The sequence below is a fragment of the Mytilus trossulus genome, chromosome 10 (genome assembly GCF_036588685.1).
Source record: "Mytilus trossulus isolate FHL-02 chromosome 10, PNRI_Mtr1.1.1.hap1, whole genome shotgun sequence".
NCBI classification, from domain to species: Eukaryota; Metazoa; Mollusca; class Bivalvia; order Mytilida; family Mytilidae; genus Mytilus; species Mytilus trossulus.
In genome coordinates this window covers 18,438,919-18,459,388 of record NC_086382.1, presented here as the reverse complement: position 1 = coordinate 18,459,388, position 20,470 = coordinate 18,438,919, and the positions used below count along the sequence as shown (strand labels likewise).

General features: G+C 33.0%; 1 protein-coding gene across 1 annotated transcript in view; it reads right to left on the bottom strand.

The window, feature by feature from the left end:
- The window catches only part of LOC134686986 (staphylococcal nuclease domain-containing protein 1-like), a 38,264-nt gene extending 18,954 nt beyond the window's left edge, over positions 1 to 19,310 (bottom strand). Inside the window, exons 1-9 of the mRNA XM_063546883.1 lie at positions 19,162 to 19,310; positions 15,055 to 15,204; positions 13,128 to 13,251; positions 6,956 to 7,037; positions 6,525 to 6,682; positions 5,398 to 5,489; positions 1,296 to 1,454; positions 935 to 1,041; positions 533 to 623 (exon numbers count right to left, since the gene is read on the bottom strand). Coding sequence (XP_063402953.1) covers positions 533 to 623; positions 935 to 1,041; positions 1,296 to 1,454; positions 5,398 to 5,489; positions 6,525 to 6,682; positions 6,956 to 7,037; positions 13,128 to 13,251; positions 15,055 to 15,204; positions 19,162 to 19,206 — 1,008 coding nt within the window. The 5' untranslated portion in view covers positions 19,207 to 19,310. The remainder of the gene's footprint in view (positions 1 to 532; positions 624 to 934; positions 1,042 to 1,295; positions 1,455 to 5,397; positions 5,490 to 6,524; positions 6,683 to 6,955; positions 7,038 to 13,127; positions 13,252 to 15,054; positions 15,205 to 19,161) is intronic.
- Between the last annotated feature and the right edge of the window lie 1,160 nt (positions 19,311 to 20,470).

Below are 20,470 nucleotides of genomic sequence, written 5' to 3'. Positions count from 1 at the left end.
GTCTGGAAACTACTAAAAATGCTTGTTTTTGGCCCTTAATTCCTAAAATGTTGGCCCCATAACCTCTACAATGAATCCCAACCTTCAACTTGTGATATAAAACATTGTGGTACAATTTCAAGGCAATCAAATATTTACACACAAATTATTATCCTGAAACTAGAAAAATGCTAGTTTAGGCCCCATTTGAGCCCCTAATTCCTAAAAGGTTGGGACCATCATCCGAAATCCAAAATTTCATAGAGATTTATTTACTTAAACTAAAAGTTATTGTTAGTAACCAATGTGTCTTTGGACGACGACACAGACGATGATGACATCATACTATTATACAATCCCAACATTTTATTTGTGGTTGTATAAAAAGATCTAGGAGACAATAGGCAAAATCAAGTTAATGTCATATAAAGAATGAAATACAAATCCATGCATGAATGAACAAGATATGAGATATACCCCAGAAACAGTCTAGAATAACTGACGACCGACTACAGATTTGAGTATTAAATACAATAAAAGACCAGATATTTACCTTGCCTTGGAAAGCTTTGTCTTTGATATCAATGGATGAACTTGAAGGTGTGTATTCTTTCCAGATTCTCTTCTTTTTATCTTTTGCTTCTCTAAAATCAAATAATCAAATAATCAGTTTGCTAAAATTAGTTTATAGACACAGCAGTAAAGGTTTCATTTCAAATGGACAAAACTTACTTAAACCCTACAATGAATTGGGTTTTTCTTTAAAAACTTGAAATTTTCTGCTCTTTACTTGTAGTAGTGAATATTAAAATTTTGCAGCTTATATTTACGAACTTGTAAAAAAAAAACATTCATTTGCAAAGCATTTCAAACAAACATTTAATTTGTAAAGCCTTTCAAGCACAATTTTATTTTCAATACTGATGATTTGCCTGATGTTTAAAGGATCATTTACCTTTCTGCTGCTCTCAGTTTATCAGCCCCTTGACTAACAACACCCATGCTCCAGTCTACACATCGGGCAAATCCCTCTCGGAGTAATAGTTCAGCAATGTTACCATTCTACAAACACATAGCAATTTCACTTACTCTTTAAAAGTCAAGACACAACAATGCTATGAATTTGTGTTACAAGCCTATATGAAGTATATTATAGCATTGTTTTGGTGTGCTGTGGGTTCAAGCATTGTGTTTAACTTGACATTTAACAGACATTGAATGACTTTTTTTTTAATTCACACATTTTTACTTTAAAAATTGCAAAAAATTGTATGTATTAAATTCTTAAAACATATAGATAAAAGCAATAAACTTACTGGATGTAAAACAGTCCCAATGAGATTTTGGTTAGACACACTCTCTAGGATGACTTTGACATCTCTCTGGAGAAGTCTGACCTCTGTGTAAAATTTAGCTTCCTCTGCAAAGGGTTCTGACACTTGATCACCTTTGTCATCTTGTTTGAACATTGGAGCCTAAAAAATAAAAAAATAAAATGAATAATGATTCAAATACACATGTACAATATGTTATCATTGTTTACAAAAACACTACATTACAATTCTTTTTCAGATCATGCATTCCCTTGCTATCTTTTTAGCACTTTTCTATGAAATAGTGTTCATAATTTTGACTGCAAAATTCATACTACAATGACTATAAATGAATCCTTGGCGGAAATTATTCCTTAAGTACGATCATTCCTATTTGGTAAAATACTATAAAAAGCAGTGTTGGACACAGCCAGTCGCCTGGTCCCCAAATGCGACCAGAACCTTGTTTGGGTGAATAGAAATTGTCAAAAAATTGATAGTAACTGGCCCAAAAATAAATCATTGGGCGAGTGTATTATCATTCTCAAAATTGTTATTTACTCCTATAATAAACCACCCCAACTTTGGAACTCCTCTGGTCACATCGTTTAAACGTGCAAGTGCATTAAAATATCAATATGGCGTATACAAACGCATCGTGACAATGTGCTTGTAATAAATAGTGGGTCAAAAATAGTTTTACTGACAATGAAGGTGGCTAAACTATTGGTGTTTTATATTGACAGTCATTGACAGTAAAACCTCGTCTGTCCCACTTAAAGACCAAACAGCCTATTGTTTATGCGCATCAGCTAACGCAACTTGATAGTGACATACAATCTCTATGACGTTGTTTCCAGCAATGAAAAAAATGTCAAATTGTAACGTCCTATTTCGCGTTTTTCACGGATTCCAACATGGGTCAGACTTCTCCAGAGAGATTCCCAAGAAAAGAGGAACTATTATGCGTTGCGCTACTTTAAAATATCTTGTGGAAATTTAACACAAATGTACACATAATTTAAGATACTACATTATATTTAACCTTCGTTCTAATAGAAATAATAAAAAACAAATTTTGATCTTGACTTTTTGAATTTGTGCCGTTCTGCCTTTATTTTTTTTTTTATTCTTTCACATGCGTAGATTTTGTCTTATTTTGGCGTCGATCTGTATTTCATTTTTTTCTTCTTCACTTTCGTAGATTTTTGTCTTTCGTTTGTGCCGATTGTATACAGGTTAGGTGAAAATTATTTGTATGCCCGATTTATGGACATATTATGTTTTCTGGTCTGCGCGTCCGTTTGTTCGTCTGTCCCGCTTCAGGTTGAAGTTTTTGGTTACAGTTTTTGGTCAAGGTAGTTTTTGACGAAGTTGAAGTCCTATCAACTTAAAACTTAGTAAACATGTTCCTTATGCAATGATCCTTCTAATTTAAGTGTCGATTTTGCAAAACTTTAAAAATTGAGTATTCACAAGGTTAGGCCGATATTCAATTATCCCTTAAAGTTTTAACATACTGGTAACATGTGCATGTAACTGATGTCTGGGTGATTCTCGTAAAATAATGCCCGATCTTGCAATGAAGTTAAAATTTATTTATACTGCTTATTGGACAAAATCTTATAGTAAAAATAAAATGATGACAAAGGGTCATTTTTGTTTGTCATTTGTTTCATTTCAAATTGTCTTTAAGAGAAATGATAAACATATCGTCTAATCTCACTGAAGCTTACAGCTAATTTCCTAATGTCTGTAGATCAACACTTTGGTTTGCATGCTTGCTTTGTTTGTATATTTTGTATAATTATATTTTGATAACGTATATACAGATTTACATATCTATATATAAAGATGTCAATCTTAATTTCAGAGCTTCAGTAGATATTCATACAAACAAAGCAAGGAAGCCAACCAAAGTTTTACCCTACAAGCATTTGGAAATTAGCTGTAAGGCAAAAATATTAATAAAACTAATACTACTCAGCGAATGTGAATTAAAATCAAAATTTTCAGTGTTTAAAACTAAATTGTCAGTGTAAATTTAACTTATGACAAAAAACAATTGCTCCAAGAATAATATCTTACATCAAATCGCTCCCTTTCATTTAGCTACAACTATGACCGGAACGATTGAAAAAAAATCGATTTTAAATGCCGGCAACAATTTTTTCTTTGTTTTACTTTATAATGTTTTAGAATCGAAACGTTCATTCATATATTATACCTATAACTTTAATTTCCTTATATCTTAAATATTCAAAAATAATGAATTCACAAACTTGATGCAATAATTTCTAAACGTCCGTCTTAGTCGGGAAAAATAATAGTTAAATAATTGTATGTCCGTCTTTTAACAGGACTGAATGAGTTCGTTACGGCAAACTTCCTTCTGAAATTGACGCGAAAAAGAAACAAGCACATATAGCCTGGGTAAGTCAAATACTCTGTAAGTTAACCAGTGCAATCTTTCATTTCTTTTTTTATTTTCAATAATTCTGCTTATGTGGGACAGATGACAAAAAAATATATAAAGCGACGTGAAAGCTAGGTTATTTCAAACAATTTTCCATTCCGACGGATGGTGTTTCTGAAGGTTTATATTGTGCGGCAACATCATAAAGATCTGAAACTGATACATGCTTAATCTCTAGTATTAACGGACAATAAAGTAGGTGAATATAGTTGTTGCTCTTGGAAATTTAAATGTGGGTTTCAAACGTCCAATTTGTGATTTCTTTTTTCAAATAGTGCGCCATCAAGGAAAGTTTGTACTATGACGTCAGATGCAATGTTCTGAAGAAAGACAACTCTTTTCTTCAAAACGAACGAGAAAAAATCATGAAAATTACTCATAACTTTTTTGAAAGGTCGGTGACATACACTTTTTTTTGCTTTATTTTGAAGAGTAAATATGGCACTTTCCTTCTTTAAATTTTTTTGAAAAAATCACTGGTAGTTATTTTTTAATACTGGAAAGGTTTTTCCATTTTTCCGTTTAATTTTTGGCGGGAATGAAATAAATCATATCTTTAAAGATCAAATCAATATGAGCCTTAAACTCTTGAACCTGTATTTGAAAGATACAAATCTACTGTTTAACGTGAAACAAGGATTGTACGTTTGATATAAAACATTTTTTTGAGAGTTTAGATAACAAGCAAATATTATGTCAATATTCGGTAAAACAGGAAAATGAGGTTGCTATAGTGACAAAACTAAGTCGGTGACCCCCATTTTTTTTCATCATATTTTGTTCCTCAAATCATGAAATATCTTCACACAAAATTTTAAGGAAAAATCACTGGTAGAAATGAATAGGCTGTTTGGTCTTTAACCAAACAAGGACAAAGGGAATTATGAAAAGAACTCCGGCATACATGGATACATCCAAGAAGCTGTCAAAATATTTTTCATACAAGTGTGGATAGTAAAACCCCCCCCCCCCCCCCCCCCCCCCCCCCAAGGACAGAAACAAGTGCATGTGGCAGTGACATAAAAACATAATTAGTTTATCAAAATGTCTTTATTTTGTTTTGCATTGACACTTTGGAGACACCTCTTGAAATGACTGACCAATTAGAATATCGTGGAAATTCCCCGTACTATTTTTAAATCAATTCGCAGACACTTGTTTAATTTTAAACGCAACAGCAATATTTCCTCAGTGATAACATGAAATCACTATGCAACCAAACAGCAATGGAACTTCACCTCTCTCTACTCTCTCCTGGAATGAATGAGAGAAGTCACTTCTTCCTCTCCAAAATCCTAGACAAGGCACTGAATTCAGTGACAATGAAGACTACGGGAATGATTTTATTTAGGGTTATGTGTCAGGAAGGTTTGATTGAGGAATTGAGAACATCTACCGTATTCATATTGCTTTTTATGTAATTTTTTAGGCTCAACACATAAAAAAAAATTGAGTAAAATAATTGGGCTACCAATATGCTTTTTGGGCCTGTTAAGTAATTTTTACACTAGCCCAAATTTTTTTTTTAGGACTAGCATTCAGCTGGCCCGACTGTGTTACACTGAAAAGAAAAGATAAAAAATCACCATCAATCTAATATTGTTCTTAGTGATATCAATATATGTGTACCTTTATTCCTGACAACAAGATGGTGACATAATCCATCTTGGGAAGAAGAAATGCTCTAACTGTGCACCCATCTCTGACATGTTCTATAACAGCTAAAAAATTCAATTAAAATATATAAGTTACAATTGTATGGCACAGTTGTCTAAGTAAATGTTACATCTGTACGGCACAGTTATCTTAGTAAATGTTACATCTGTACGGCACAGTTTTCTTAGTAAATGTTACATCTGTATGGCACAGTTATCTAAGTAAATGTTACATCTGTATGGCACAGTTATCTAAGTAAATGTTACATCTGTATGGCACAGTTATCTAAAGTAAATGTTACATCTGTATGGCACAGTTATCTAAGTAAATGTTACATCTGTATGGCACAGTTATCTAAGTAAATGTTACATCTGTATAGCACAGTTATCTAAGTAAATGTTACATCTGTATGGCACAGTTATTTAAGTAAATGATACATCTGTATGGCACAGTTATCTAAGTAAATATTAACTTGTATTACAAAGTTATTTAAGTAAAAGTTTTGCTGTTATTTGAATTGATTGTGAAAATAAAAACTGAACAAACAAGTGAAAATGCATCACATGGTATAGCCGACTTATATAAATCCTGTAACCAAATTTTAGAAATCTTAATGATGTAGTTCCTGAGATAGATGTGAAGAAAAATATTTATGGGACGGATAGATGGACAGACAGACAGAGTTAAACAGAATACCCCCACTATTTTGAAGCAGGGTACTTTTTTAAAAGCAAGGATATAATAAAGTAAATGAAGAATATGTCCATGGGGAAACAGATGATGCCCTCACTTGCATATATAACGTTGAAAAGGGACATAACTAGAGAACTGAAAAGTGACGCCAACCAAAATTTGAACTAGATCTGTGTTTAATGGTACAGTATTAAGCATTGTGTATAAGTTTCACAACATTTGGTTGAAAATACTAAAGTTAGAGAACAAAAAACAATTTTGGGAACTAGGTTCTTATAATTATGTACAGATAGACAAGGGTAACACTTAATGACCTCTTCACCAAAAAAAAAAATATTTTCACATTACATGTGAAATTGGCTAAGAAATATGCTTGTTCAAACATTGAATGTTACTTTGTAACTTACCATCAATTGGCTTGTTATGAAAGGAGTCGACAAAATTTCTTGGATTTTCTATAACCCATGTGATGTCACGTACATGTTTACTGGCACCTTCTCCCCATCGTCCTTTACCCTGAGATTTAGCTTCTTCTTCTAACTGTATCAGTCGCTGTTGGTTAACACTGAAATAATAAATGTTAAGGTTGAATATTGGGAAAAAAGTTACATGAACTAAAATTTCGAAATAAGCATACATTTCATATAAGAAGAACTAATTTATAGGACTACATAAATCAAGGTAAATTATAGTTGAACTATTGCTGAGTACATATTTATTACTTCTTAGTACTAAGGAACATTCAAGAACCTTAACTACCCATAAGGGTCTTCCATGGTTAGCATACTAATAATATACAAAGTTCCATAAGATATTAAGACCAAACATGAAGACTTACTCATCAGGTTTTAATCCTCCTCTCCTGACCTCAACAAGACCTTCAGACACCATAGATTCTGTTATATTTTCTGCATTTGTGTCTGTAAATAAACAAAAATAAAAAATATACTAGGAATCCTTCAAACAAGCTGTGAATGTTATTGGCATTTTGTTAGGCAGAAAATGAATGGGTGTGCCCAATCATCACTATCTGAAACAGAAGAAATTTTAAAATGAAATTTACCTTTCAACAAGATTACCTGTCCATATTTAAAAATGTACATGTACTGTACAAAGCTCTACAAGCAAAATATGAAAACAGTGAAAATTTAATTGGTCCTTTAAAGGCTCTACCACTTTTCAAATCTGACACCAAAATAAACCAATATTACTGGATCATTGGATCTGCCTTGTCCTCAATATGACCAAATGAAGTGTGAGTCAAGACTTCAAGATGAAAGACATACTTTGACCTATAATTGATAACTTTTAATACATTGTGATCTGGATGGAGAGTATTCTCATTGGCACTCATACCACCACATCTTCTTTTTTTTATAAAGGCTTAAAATCATAAATGTAGTCACTTGTACTCACTACTAGTTGCAAGAAGTCTAAGATATAGTAACCAACACATGTAGATATATAAAGTAAAATACCTGACAATTCCACCAAGGTACATGTATACAGTAACTTATTACAAACCCAATACCACACATGAATAGAGTTACTTGTTACAGACCCAAAACAACACATGAATACAGTAACTTATTACAAACCCAATACCACACATGAATAGAGTTACTTGTTACAGACCCAAAACAACACATGAATACAGCAACTTATTACAAACCCAATACCACACATGAATACAGTAACTTGTTAAAGACCCAATACCACACATGAATACAGTAACTTATTACAGACCCAAAACCACACATGAATACAGTAACTTATTACAGACCCAAAACCACACATGAATACAGTAACTTATTACAGACCCAAAACCACACATGACTACAGTAACTTATTACAAACCCAATACCACACATGAATACAGTAACTTATTACAGACCCAATACCACACATGAATACAGTAACTTATTACAGACCCAAAACCACACATGACTACAGTAACTTATTACAGACCCAATACCACACATGAATACAGTAACTTATTACAGACCCAATACCACACATGAATACAGTAACTTATTACAGACCCAAAACCACACATGACTACAGTAACTTATTACAAACCCAATACCACACATGAATACAGTAACTTATTACAGACCCAAAACCACACATGAATACAGTAACTTATTACAGACCCAAAACCACACATGAATACAGTAACTTATTACAGACCCAAAACCACACATGACTACAGTAACTTATTACAGACCCAATACCACACATGACTACAGTAACTTGTTACAGACCCAATACCACACATGACTACAGTAACTTATTACAGACCCAATACCACACATGAATACAGTAACTTATTACAGACCCAAAACCACACATGAATACAGTAACTTATTACAGACCCAATACCACACATGAATACAGTAACTTATTACAGACCCAAAACCACACATGACTACAGTAACTTATTACAGACCCAATACCACACATGACTACAGTAACTTATTACAGACCCAATACCACACATGACTACAGTAACTTGTTACAGACCCAATACCACACATGACTACAGTAACTTGTTACAGACCCAATACCACACATGACTACAGTAACTTGTTACAGACCCAATACCACACATGACTACAGTAACTTATTACAGACCCAATACCACACATGACTACAGTAACTTATTACAGACCCAATACCACACATGACTACAGTAACTTGTTACAGACCCAATACCACACATGACTACAGTAACGTATTACAGACCCAATACCACACATGAATACAGTAACTTATAACAGACCCAATACCACACATGACTACAGTAACTTAAGGGCTCACACTACTTCAGAATTATAGGGAGAAATGACTTCTCTTTTTGAAACTGATAGGGAGAAGTGACTTCTCTTTTTGAAACTGATAGGGAGAAGTGTTGAGATTTGAAAGAGAAGTGCTCATTCGAGTGGTGTGCTACAATGTTTGGATTTTACTTTAGTAAACAGTCATTTGTAAATAATGTTCTTTTTATATTGTTCAATTCATATCTGAGTATACAATTAAAGTAACATTCCAAATTAAAAGTTGTTTAAATTTTACTAAGGTCCTTGTGAGAAACTACCAACTAGATATCTAGCACTAAAAAAAAAAAATTTTTCTTCAAAAGGTAAAGAATTTATATATCAATTACAATTTAATTAAAAACTGTCTTGTGTCTGAAATTCAGTGATTCTCATCAAAAGATATGTTAAGGTAAGCTGGGCCATAATATATTGATATTAGTGTAATAGTCTAAGAGTTAAGCAACTTTACAATAGTTTACAACAATCCATATAAATTATAGGGAATTATATACACCAATCAATGATGAGTTTATTTAGATGTAAACAAAAGTCTTTTAATGCATGTGGAATTCGTAATTTTTCCTTTTGGGATCAATATTCTTCTGTCAGCTGTTCCATCCGTGCGTCCGTAGTAATTTTTGTAAAAATACAGATTTTGGTCATAGCTGGTCCTTTTCCGATCCGTAGTTTAGAAATCGGTCTCTGGGGAACAATGCAATTTACAAAAATAAACGATGTTTGACAAGTTATTTGGAAAGGATCATGACGTTTTTAATGCAATAAATGGATTGAACATTTACTGGAGGCATATTTTATCACGTTTAAATAAAGTTACAAACTTATTTTGCAGCCAAAAGTTAGGTTGATGTACGTTTTCAAGTATCAAGCACCGGAACTTACAGAAGAACACTAAGTGATAAAAAGTTGTTCGCCCAAGTCGCCTGGTAGCGTGAGCCCTGAACTTATTACAGACCCAATACCGCACATGAATACAGTAACTTATTACAGACCCAATACCACACATGACTACAGTAACTTGTTACAGACCCAATACCACACATGCATACAGTAACTTATTACAGACCCAAAACCACACATGAATACAGTAACTTATTACAGACCCAATACCACACATGACTACAGTAACTTATTACAAACCCAATACCACACATGACTACAGTAACTTGTTACAGACCCAATATCACACATGAATACAGTAACTTATTACAAACCCAATACCACACATGAATACAGTAACTTATTACAGACCCAAAACCACACATGAATACAGTAACTTATTACAGACCCAAAACCACACATGAATACAGTAACTTATTACAGACCCAATACCACACATGACTACAGTAACTTGTTACAGACCCAATACCACACATGACTACAGTAACTTGTTACAGACCCAATATCACACATGAATACAGTAACTTGTTACAGACCCAAAACCACACATGACTACAGTAACTTATTACAGACCCAATACCACACATGAATAGAGTTACTTGTTACAGACCCAAAACAACACATGAATACAGCAACTTATTACAGACCCAATACCACACATGACTACAGTAACTTGTTACAGACCCAATACCACACATGACTACAGTAACTTGTTACAGACCCAATACCACACATGAATACAGTAACTTATTACAGACCCAATACCACACATGACTACAGTAACTTATTACAAACCCAATACCACACATGAATAGAGTTACTTGTTACAGACCCAAAACAACACATGAATACAGCAACTTGTTACAGACCCAATACCACACATGACTACAGTAACTTGTTACAGACCCAATACCACACATGCATACAGTAACTTATTACAGACCCAAAACCACACATGAATACAGTAACTTATTACAGACCCAATACCACACATGACTACAGTAACTTATTACAAACCCAATACCACACATGACTACAGTAACTTGTTACAGACCCAATATCACACATGAATACAGTAACTTATTACAAACCCAATACCACACATGAATACAGTAACTTATTACAGACCCAAAACCACACATGAATACAGTAACTTATTACAGACCCAAAACCACACATGAATACAGTAACTTATTACAGACCCAATACCACACATGACTACAGTAACTTGTTACAGACCCAATACCACACATGACTACAGTAACTTGTTACAGACCCAATATCACACATGAATACAGTAACTTGTTACAGACCCAAAACCACACATGACTACAGTAACTTATTACAGACCCAATACCACACATGAATAGAGTTACTTGTTACAGACCCAAAACAACACATGAATACAGCAACTTATTACAGACCCAATACCACACATGACTACAGTAACTTGTTACAGACCCAATACCACACATGACTACAGTAACTTGTTACAGACCCAATACCACACATGACTACAGTAACTTGTTACAGACCCAATACCACACATGAATAGAGTTACTTGTTACAGACCCAAAACAACACATGAATACAGCAACTTATTACAGACCCAATACCACACATGACTACAGTAACTTATTACAGACCCAATACCACACATGACTACAGTAACTTGTTACAGACCCAATACCACACATGACTACAGTAACTTGTTACAGACCCAATACCACACATGAATAGAGTTACTTGTTACAGACCCAAAACAACACATGAATACAGCAACTTATTACAGACCCAAAACCACACATGACTACAGTAACTTGTTACAGACCCAATACCACACATGACTACAGTAACTTGTTACAGACCCAATACCACATATGAATACAGTAACGTATTACAGACCCAAAACCACACATGACTACAGTAACTTGTTACAGACCCAATATCACACATGACTACAGTAACTTGTTACAGACCCAATATCACACATGAATACAGTAACTTGTTACAGACCCAATACCACACATGACTACAGTAACTTGTTACAGACCCAATACCACACATGAATACAGTAACTTGTTACAGACCCAATACCACACATGACTACAGTAACTTGTTACAGACCCAATACCACACATGACTACAGTAACTTGTTACAGACCCAATACCGCACATGAATACAGTAACTTGTTACAGACCCAATACCACACATGCATACAGTAACTTGTTACAGACCCAATATCACACATGAATACAGTAACTTATTACAGACCCAATACCACACATAAATACAGCAGGGTATCCCCTGGCGGTTTCCATTTTCGCAATTTGCAAAAAAATAATAATTGTGGCGATTAAAATTCATCATTGGCGAAAGAATTTGGCAAAAGAAATATATGTAACAATTTATTTTCAGCCATCTTGTTTATTTACTTTTTTCGGATTTCTCTTGACTTTACCTATCAGACAATACTCGGAATTAACCTTGTACTCGTTAAGATTTTGACAGAAAATCAATAATCAGCTGATTGCATTCATAGCTATCGACATCAAAGGACTAATTAATAAAGGTGTTGATTGTATGATATGACAACACGATATGGTTAAATGGCTTCTGTCACATGTTACAAAAGGGATTTATTAACTACTTTGCGACGCACGTGTTTGAAGCAAAATTTTTACGCTTCCTCTCCTCCTTTTAATGATAGTCCAGAAAAGAAAATTGTTGTTATGACGAAAAATGTTCAAAAGCAAGAAAGGTCTCTGATTTAAAACTTTCATATAGATCATTGATTTGATTGGGTACTTCAAAGTCATTCCAGTAACACACGTGTTTCAAGCATATAGTTTTACTTTCTTTACGATGGTCTAGAAAAGAAAACTGTCGTTATGAAGAAATCTATTCAAAAGGTTGGCATAACAGTAACCCTTCAATGTAATGACTACACCTTACACAAGGAAGAATTCCAAGTGATAAGATGCTTCAATTTGTTGTAAAAACCACTTCTTACTTAGGGGTGGCTGGAAAAAAAAAGCAAATTTTAAAAGAAAAATTTTTATTTGTGTTACTTGGCGAAAAAAATAATAAAGTGGCGAAAAAAATAATAGTGGCGAAAAATATATTGTTTTGGCGAAAGAGGTGGCGAAAAAAATAATTGACACAGGGGAAACCCTGAATACAGTAACTTATTACAGACTTAATATCACACATAAATAGATTTAATACACTATACAGTAACTTAACTTTCAGGCACATGACCCCTAACTTACCTTTTCCTGCGTAGATAATACCATACAGTCTCTTTGTACCAGGTACTTCATATTCTTTAACAAAAACAATCTCTTTGCCGATTAATTTCTTTCTTAAAAATTCTCTTGCTTCCCAAGCAAATGGCTGTAAACAAAAATAATTAAAACACATTAACTCTTAAAAGTTAAAAACTTGTCATGCCTGTTCATACTGAATTTTTCAGTATATATAAACTACATGTATATGTATGTATAACTTACATGAAACCATCCTGTTGTTTATGCTTATTTTTTGCGATTTACTTGCATGAGGAATGAAGTTAATTAAATTGTGTTATCATGAAAGGCATAAATAAACAAATGAACAAAATGAGATTTTCACTTACAAAGAAATCAGAATAAAAAAACATGGTGCATGTCTATTTATAAAGATGGAGCATTGTGGGAGAGAATTAAATGATGAGATAATAAAACATCGTGCATGTCTATTTATAAAGATGGAGCATTGTGAGAGATCTAGAGAGAATTAAATGATGAGATAATAAATCATGGTGCATGTCTATTTATAAAGATGGAGCATTGTGAGAGAGAATTAAATGATGAGATAATAAATCATGGTGCATGTCTATTTATAAAGATGGAGCATTGTGGGAGAGAGAATTAAATGATGAGATAATAAAACATGGTGCATGTCTATGTATAAAGATGGAGCATTGTGGGAGAGAGAATTAAATGATGAGATAATAAAACATGGTGCATGTCTATGTATAAAGCTGGAGCATTGTGAGAGAGAGTATTAAATGATGAGATAATAAAACATGGTGCATGTCTATGTATAAAGCTGGAGCATTGTGAGAGATCTAGAGAGAATTAAATGATGAGATAATAAAACATGGTGCATGTCTATTTATAAAGATGGAGCATTGTGGGAGAGAATTAAATGATGAGATAATAAAACATGGTGCATGTCTATTTATAAAGATGGAGCATTGTGAGAGAGAGAATTAAATGATGAGATAATAAAACATGGTGCATGTCTATTTATAAAGATGGAGCATTGTGGGAGAGAATTAAATGATGAGATAATAAATCATGGTGCATGTCTATTTATAAAGATGGAGCATTGTGAGAGAGAGAATTAAATGATGAGATAATAAAACATGGTGCATGTCTATTTATAAAGATGGAGCATTGTGAGAGAGAGAATTAAATGATGAGATAATAAAACATGGTGCATGTCTATTTATAAAGATGGAGCATTGTGAGAGAGAGAATTAAATGATGAGATAATAAAACATGGTGCATGTCTATTTATAAAGATGGAGCATTGTGAGAGAGAGAATTAAATGATGAGATAATAAATCATGGTGCATGTCTATTTATAAAGATGGAGCATTGTGAGAGAGAGAATTAAATGATGAGATAATAAATCATGGTGCATGTCTATTTATAAAGATGGAGCATTGTGAGAGAGAGAATTAAATGATGAGATAATAAAACATGGTGCATGTCTATTTATAAAGATGGAGCATTGTGAGAGAGAGAATTAAATGATGAGATAATAAAACATGGTGCATGTCTATGTATAAAGCTGGAGCATTGTGGGAGAGAATTAAATGATGAGATAATAAAACATGGTGCATGTCTGTGTATAAAGATGGAGCATTGTGGGAGAGAGAATTAAATGATGAGATAATAAAACATGGTGCATGTCTATTTATAAAGATGGAGCATTGTGGGAGACAGAATTAAATGATGAGAAATTAAAAAAAAAAAGGTGCATGTCTATTTATAAAGATGGAGCATTGTAAGAGAGAGAATTAAATGATGTACATGTTATTGATTGGAGATAATAAAATGTTTTCCTTTAAAGTAATTTTTTTTAAAAGATTCAAAAGCTTGTTTTAGATGTAAATCATATCTGATTATTTTCTATCTACCTTCTTACCTCATCTTTAGTTTCAACAGAACCTTCCATGTTTGGGTTTGGTCTTCGTGCCATTCTTGGTGCAGTAATGTTCGACAGGCATATTGTTTTTTCTGGAGGTGGACCACCTTGTGGCTGTCCTCTGATGACAACTGCATCTCCAGACAATGCCTGTTAATTCAACAAAACAGTGATTATATAAATGTCTATCACTTGTCCTCAAACCTCTTGTTTATTATTATTTCTAACGTGAACATCTAGTCTTTACAAGTATCAAAAAGACACCAACATGTATAATGTTGGCAGTACATTTGTGATACACTGATTTAGTACTAAACTAAATGGCCATTCTTTTACTTGCGATAATTAAGGAAGAAGCTGAAATCATCAGTGGCATACCAATTATGGAGCTGAAACTTTCACTAGTGTAAACGTGATATTGAATATCTTATTCATCTTATTTGATCATTTTGAAATACAACTTTAAATAGGTGCTCACAACAACATGACCAAAAACTGTGTTTCAAAGTGATATGAATTCTGATTGTTTTATTTCATAAGCTATTAAGACAGAAGTCCTATTGATTGTGTATAAATGGAAGATGTGTTTACAGATGTAGATATAGGAAGATGTGGTGTGAGTGCCAATGAGACAACTCTCCATCCAAATAACAATTTAAAAATTAAACCATTATAGGTTAAAGTACGGCCTTCAACACGGAGCCTTGGCTCACACCGAACAACAAGCTATAAAGGGCCCCAAAATTACTAGTGTAAAACCATTCAAACGGGAAAACCAACGGTCTAATCTATATAAACAAAACGAGAAACGAGAAACACGTATATATTACATAAACATTTTTTTTCTCTTACATTTATGTCTTTATCATTGACTTGTTTATCAGGATTCATTTTTGTAGTTAGTTCAAACAAGGTGATTGTATTCATGTTGACTTTAATATTTTTGAATGCTGGTGATTGTAACCAACTCATTCAAGATATCTCTCAGTATATCCTAGAGATAAAAGTACAGTAATACAAGGTGTGTTTATATCCTTGATTGGTGAGATTCCTTCAAGACTTATACATGTAAGAGTAATTTCTAATAACAAAATCCTCTTTTAAATGTTCATGTTTTACTGTACAAATCTTCCATCACCTCAAAGTAAAGATTCCCATGGCCACTTTAAATAAGTCTTCAATTTCTAAACCAAAGATCTTCATGATAACAACATGAATCCAAACTGACATGGATATACAAAAATGTACAACTTTTAATTTACAGCCCATGAACATTGTTAAAAAAAACACCACTTTTTCCCCCTGGCAAACCATACAATGCTGATTTACAAATCAATTAACTGATAAAAAAAAAAGTGGTGATTGGCATATACATGTATATGCCTTATTCTAATTTGACATTCTCAGCCTTCAGGTACTTAATATTTATTTCACATGATTTAGACTTCTACAATCATTGACAATACAATGATAAGACATAAGAAAAATGTCATCCATGAGAAATTGTGGAATCTACATGTAGCAAGCAGAAGATATATATTACTTGGTCTAAAATTATAGACCAACTGAAATAAAAATCTTATCAAATAGTTTTCTTAGGAAAGATTTTCACTGCAGATCAAAATTCCTGTGCAAAAGACCTCTCACTGAAACCTGAGTGCAAAATTAAAATGAGTTATACAGACTTATTGTTAAGTTCAGTTATGGTTAGTGTCTTAAGTTTATGGCTAGTGTTATAGTAGCTGTGGAACTGAAGCGCTTAGGTCCTTATATTTTTTTACTATTTGCGTTTCCGCAGCTATAGTGTTAGGGTAGGGGGTTATAGTTTCCAACAACAACTCTTCATGGATTGAGATCCCTAAGGCTAAGGTAAAAGAATACCATTTTATTTATATACATGTGTATTATATAGAGATTAATGCATGGCCTTTTCCATATCTGACAGCCTGGGTATCATCCCGAGACCCCCATATCAGCCCCTGGGTCAAATATTTTTTTTCGCCAAAACAATATATTTTTTCGCCACTTTTTAAATTTTCCTTTTTTTCCAACCCCCCCCCCCCCCCCCCCCCCCTAAATAAGAAGTGGTTTTTACATCTAAACGAAGCATCTTATCACTTTGAATTGACCCCTCGTGTAAGGTGTAGTCATTACATTGAAGGGTTACTCTCATGCCAACCTTTTGAATAGATTTCTCCATAAGGACAGTTTTCTTTTCTAGACCATCGTAAATAAGTAAAACTATATGCTTGAAAACGTGTGTAATTGAAAGGACTTTGAAGTACCCACTCAAATCAATGATCTATATGAAAGTTAAATGATAAAGTTTTAAATCAGAGACCTTTCTTGCTTTTGAACATTTTTAGTCATAACAACAATTTCTTTTCTGGACTATTATTAAAAGAAGGAGAGGAAGCGTACAAAATTTGCTTCAAACACGTGCGTCACAATGTTGTTAATAAATCCCTTTTGTGACATGTGACAGAAGCCATTTAATCATATATCATACAATCAACACCTTTATTAATTAGTCCTTTGATGTCGATAACTATGGATGCAATCAGCTGATTATTGATTTTCTGTCAAAATCTTAACTAGTTCAAGGTGAATTCCGAGTATTGTCTGATCGGTAAAGTTAGAGAATCCCGAAAAAAGTAAATAAACAAGATGGCTGAAAATAAATCTTTATATATATTTCTTTCGCCAAATTCTTTCGTCAATGACGAACTTTAATCGCCACATTTATTATTTTTTCGCAAATTGCGAAAATGGCGACCGCCAGCCGAAACCCTGGTTATCAGCCTGGGTGGGAAGTTATGGCTTGTGTACTTCCGTTCGTTACACTGACATATGCAAAAGCTATCATATTAATGCTAAGTATATGATAAAAAATGATTGCATACAGTTGAACATAACATATTTCAGATATAACTGTTCCAGACCATATGAGTATTTGGACCGTATGAGTATAAGCGTACGGTTCAGTACGAGCTAACCATACATGTTATTTGATCATATTGGTTAAATTGAAACAATCTTTATTTTTAGTTTTACAAATTGTTTTTTGATAATTTATTACAATTAGATAGATAAAATGAACAAACGAACAATTGAAATAAGGTATTTGTTTAATTGTATATCTGAATCCTATTTTGGTACTCTCGCCCAAGGTGACACAATTCAAGTAACGTAATATTTTTAGCATTTTCAATATCAATATTAATTTGTTGATAGTTAAGTTATGTTGATCTGCTATATACATATGCATTTGTATCTAATAAACTTGACCAACTTTTTAATATTAGTCAGACTGTACCCGTACAGTCCAACTGTATGAGTATTTTAAAAAAGTATGCATATGGCCCAGACCATACGTGTATGGTCCGAATACTCATACAGTCTGGAAAATAACCAATTTAAAAGAGTTAGTAGAGTCGATATTTTTATCAAGTCTGTTTTCATAGATATGACTTCACATAAATGAGTCGATTAAGGTCAATCTTGAAAAGTTAAGACTCAGTATCCAAAGAGTAAAGAAAATGGTAAGCAAGTCATTTTCATAATCATATATATCACATTTATCATAAAAAAGGGGATGATTTCAGTGAGTAAGAATGTTATCATGATCGGGATTAGTCCAAATAATTATGACGTCTTGAAAGGCTATTATAATTTTTTTCTTTGACGCCTTACATGGTCGATGTAAGGCGTCAAAGAAAAAAATTATATGAGCCTTTCAATACGTCATAATTATTTGGACTAGATCGGGATTATATATTATATGTCTCTTTTAATATAAACAAAAACTAACTAACATATGTTGACACACATTTACATGATTATGACATACACTTTTAAAATCAATAAATGATACTGAAATGCAGACTGACACAGTTTCTTATTATGGAGATAAACGATTCAATCTAAAACATAATGGAACTTTAAAGGTGATTTACCGGTACCGTTATGTGTACGCGTGGCACTCTTCCAGATGTTTGACACCTTTATTCAAATCTTCGAGATCATACTAGAAACTTTAGAAGTTCATGATAAAGACACTTTAGTGTTAACTGTTATATTTCTACAAAAATAATTGAATAAACTTACTTGTTTAACAATACCCCTTTGAACAGCTGGCTGTGCTGTACTCATGTTGTCGACTCGTGTCAGTTTCTGAATGAAAAGGAAGTTCGTTTAGTCACGTGATAATAATGTTGACATTCGTCCCGGATTTCTGCCTGAAGGAATCTGTGTGAAAGATCAGGCACTCATTCGGGTTGTGATATTTTAAGTTTATGGACACCGTGGATTTTAACTTTTTAAGTTTTATCATTTCAACAATTTTTTTCAAAAATAAAAGAATGAAATTTGCCCCAACCCGGAACTTTTACATGTTCAGTCAGGTCAAACATTCAAAACTTATTCAGAAATTTCGCGTCATTAAACGCAAATCGAACCAAGTTTTTACAAACGTTCTAAATTAAATAAACATTTTCGAGAGTATATTTAGTATTCGATATTTTCGGTTTTTAATAGTTTTATCATTATCATGTATGAAAAAATTATGAACATGATAACCGTAACCCCTTACCGTTCAATTTGTGCTGCATTGGATTATTATAAAATGTATGAATGTGTACTGTAAAGCAAAATTATATCCGGACGAAAAAATGTCACAGTAGTTGTTGTTACTTTTAAATTTATATTTGTACTAATATCATAATTAAATAAGGTTAGTGAAATACATGTAAAAGTGAATTGTTTTCAGATCTCAGTACTAAAAATATAAATTTAAAAGTAAGGTAGAAAAATAGAGTGGGGCGTTCATATTCGCCGTGGACACAATTTTTAAAGAAATTTTAGGAGTACAGTGCAAAACAACAAATGTAGCCTGTTTAACTGAGACAAACAGAACCCCTTTGTACTTTAAAATTTAGCTTTCAGCTATTTAATTTCTAAAACCACATTGTAAACTCGCCTAACACTTTAGTCCATAAAATATATACTAATGTAGACAAAACAAGTAAATGGGTTGCGGGAATTTCTCGCTACATTGAAGACCTGTTTGTGACCTTCTGCTGTTGTTTTTTTATTTGGTCGTGTTGTTGTCTCTTTGACACATTCCCCATTTCCATTCTCAATTTTAACATTGTAAAAGACTGGTTATAAATACATTAGGTTTTGGTCATCTCACTTTTGATACTATTAATTTAAAATATCACACAAATACTATCCAACATAGAATCTATGACCAGGCTTATCAAATTATGAATTGTCCTATCAATAAATGTGAGGAAAAAAAAATCTTTTGTCATACTAAAAGAATTAGAAAAAGGCCCCCATATATTGATATATGTAAATTCCAAACTGACCGATCAGTTTTCATTGCAGTAAATTTAAACTAAGTGCCCATTCC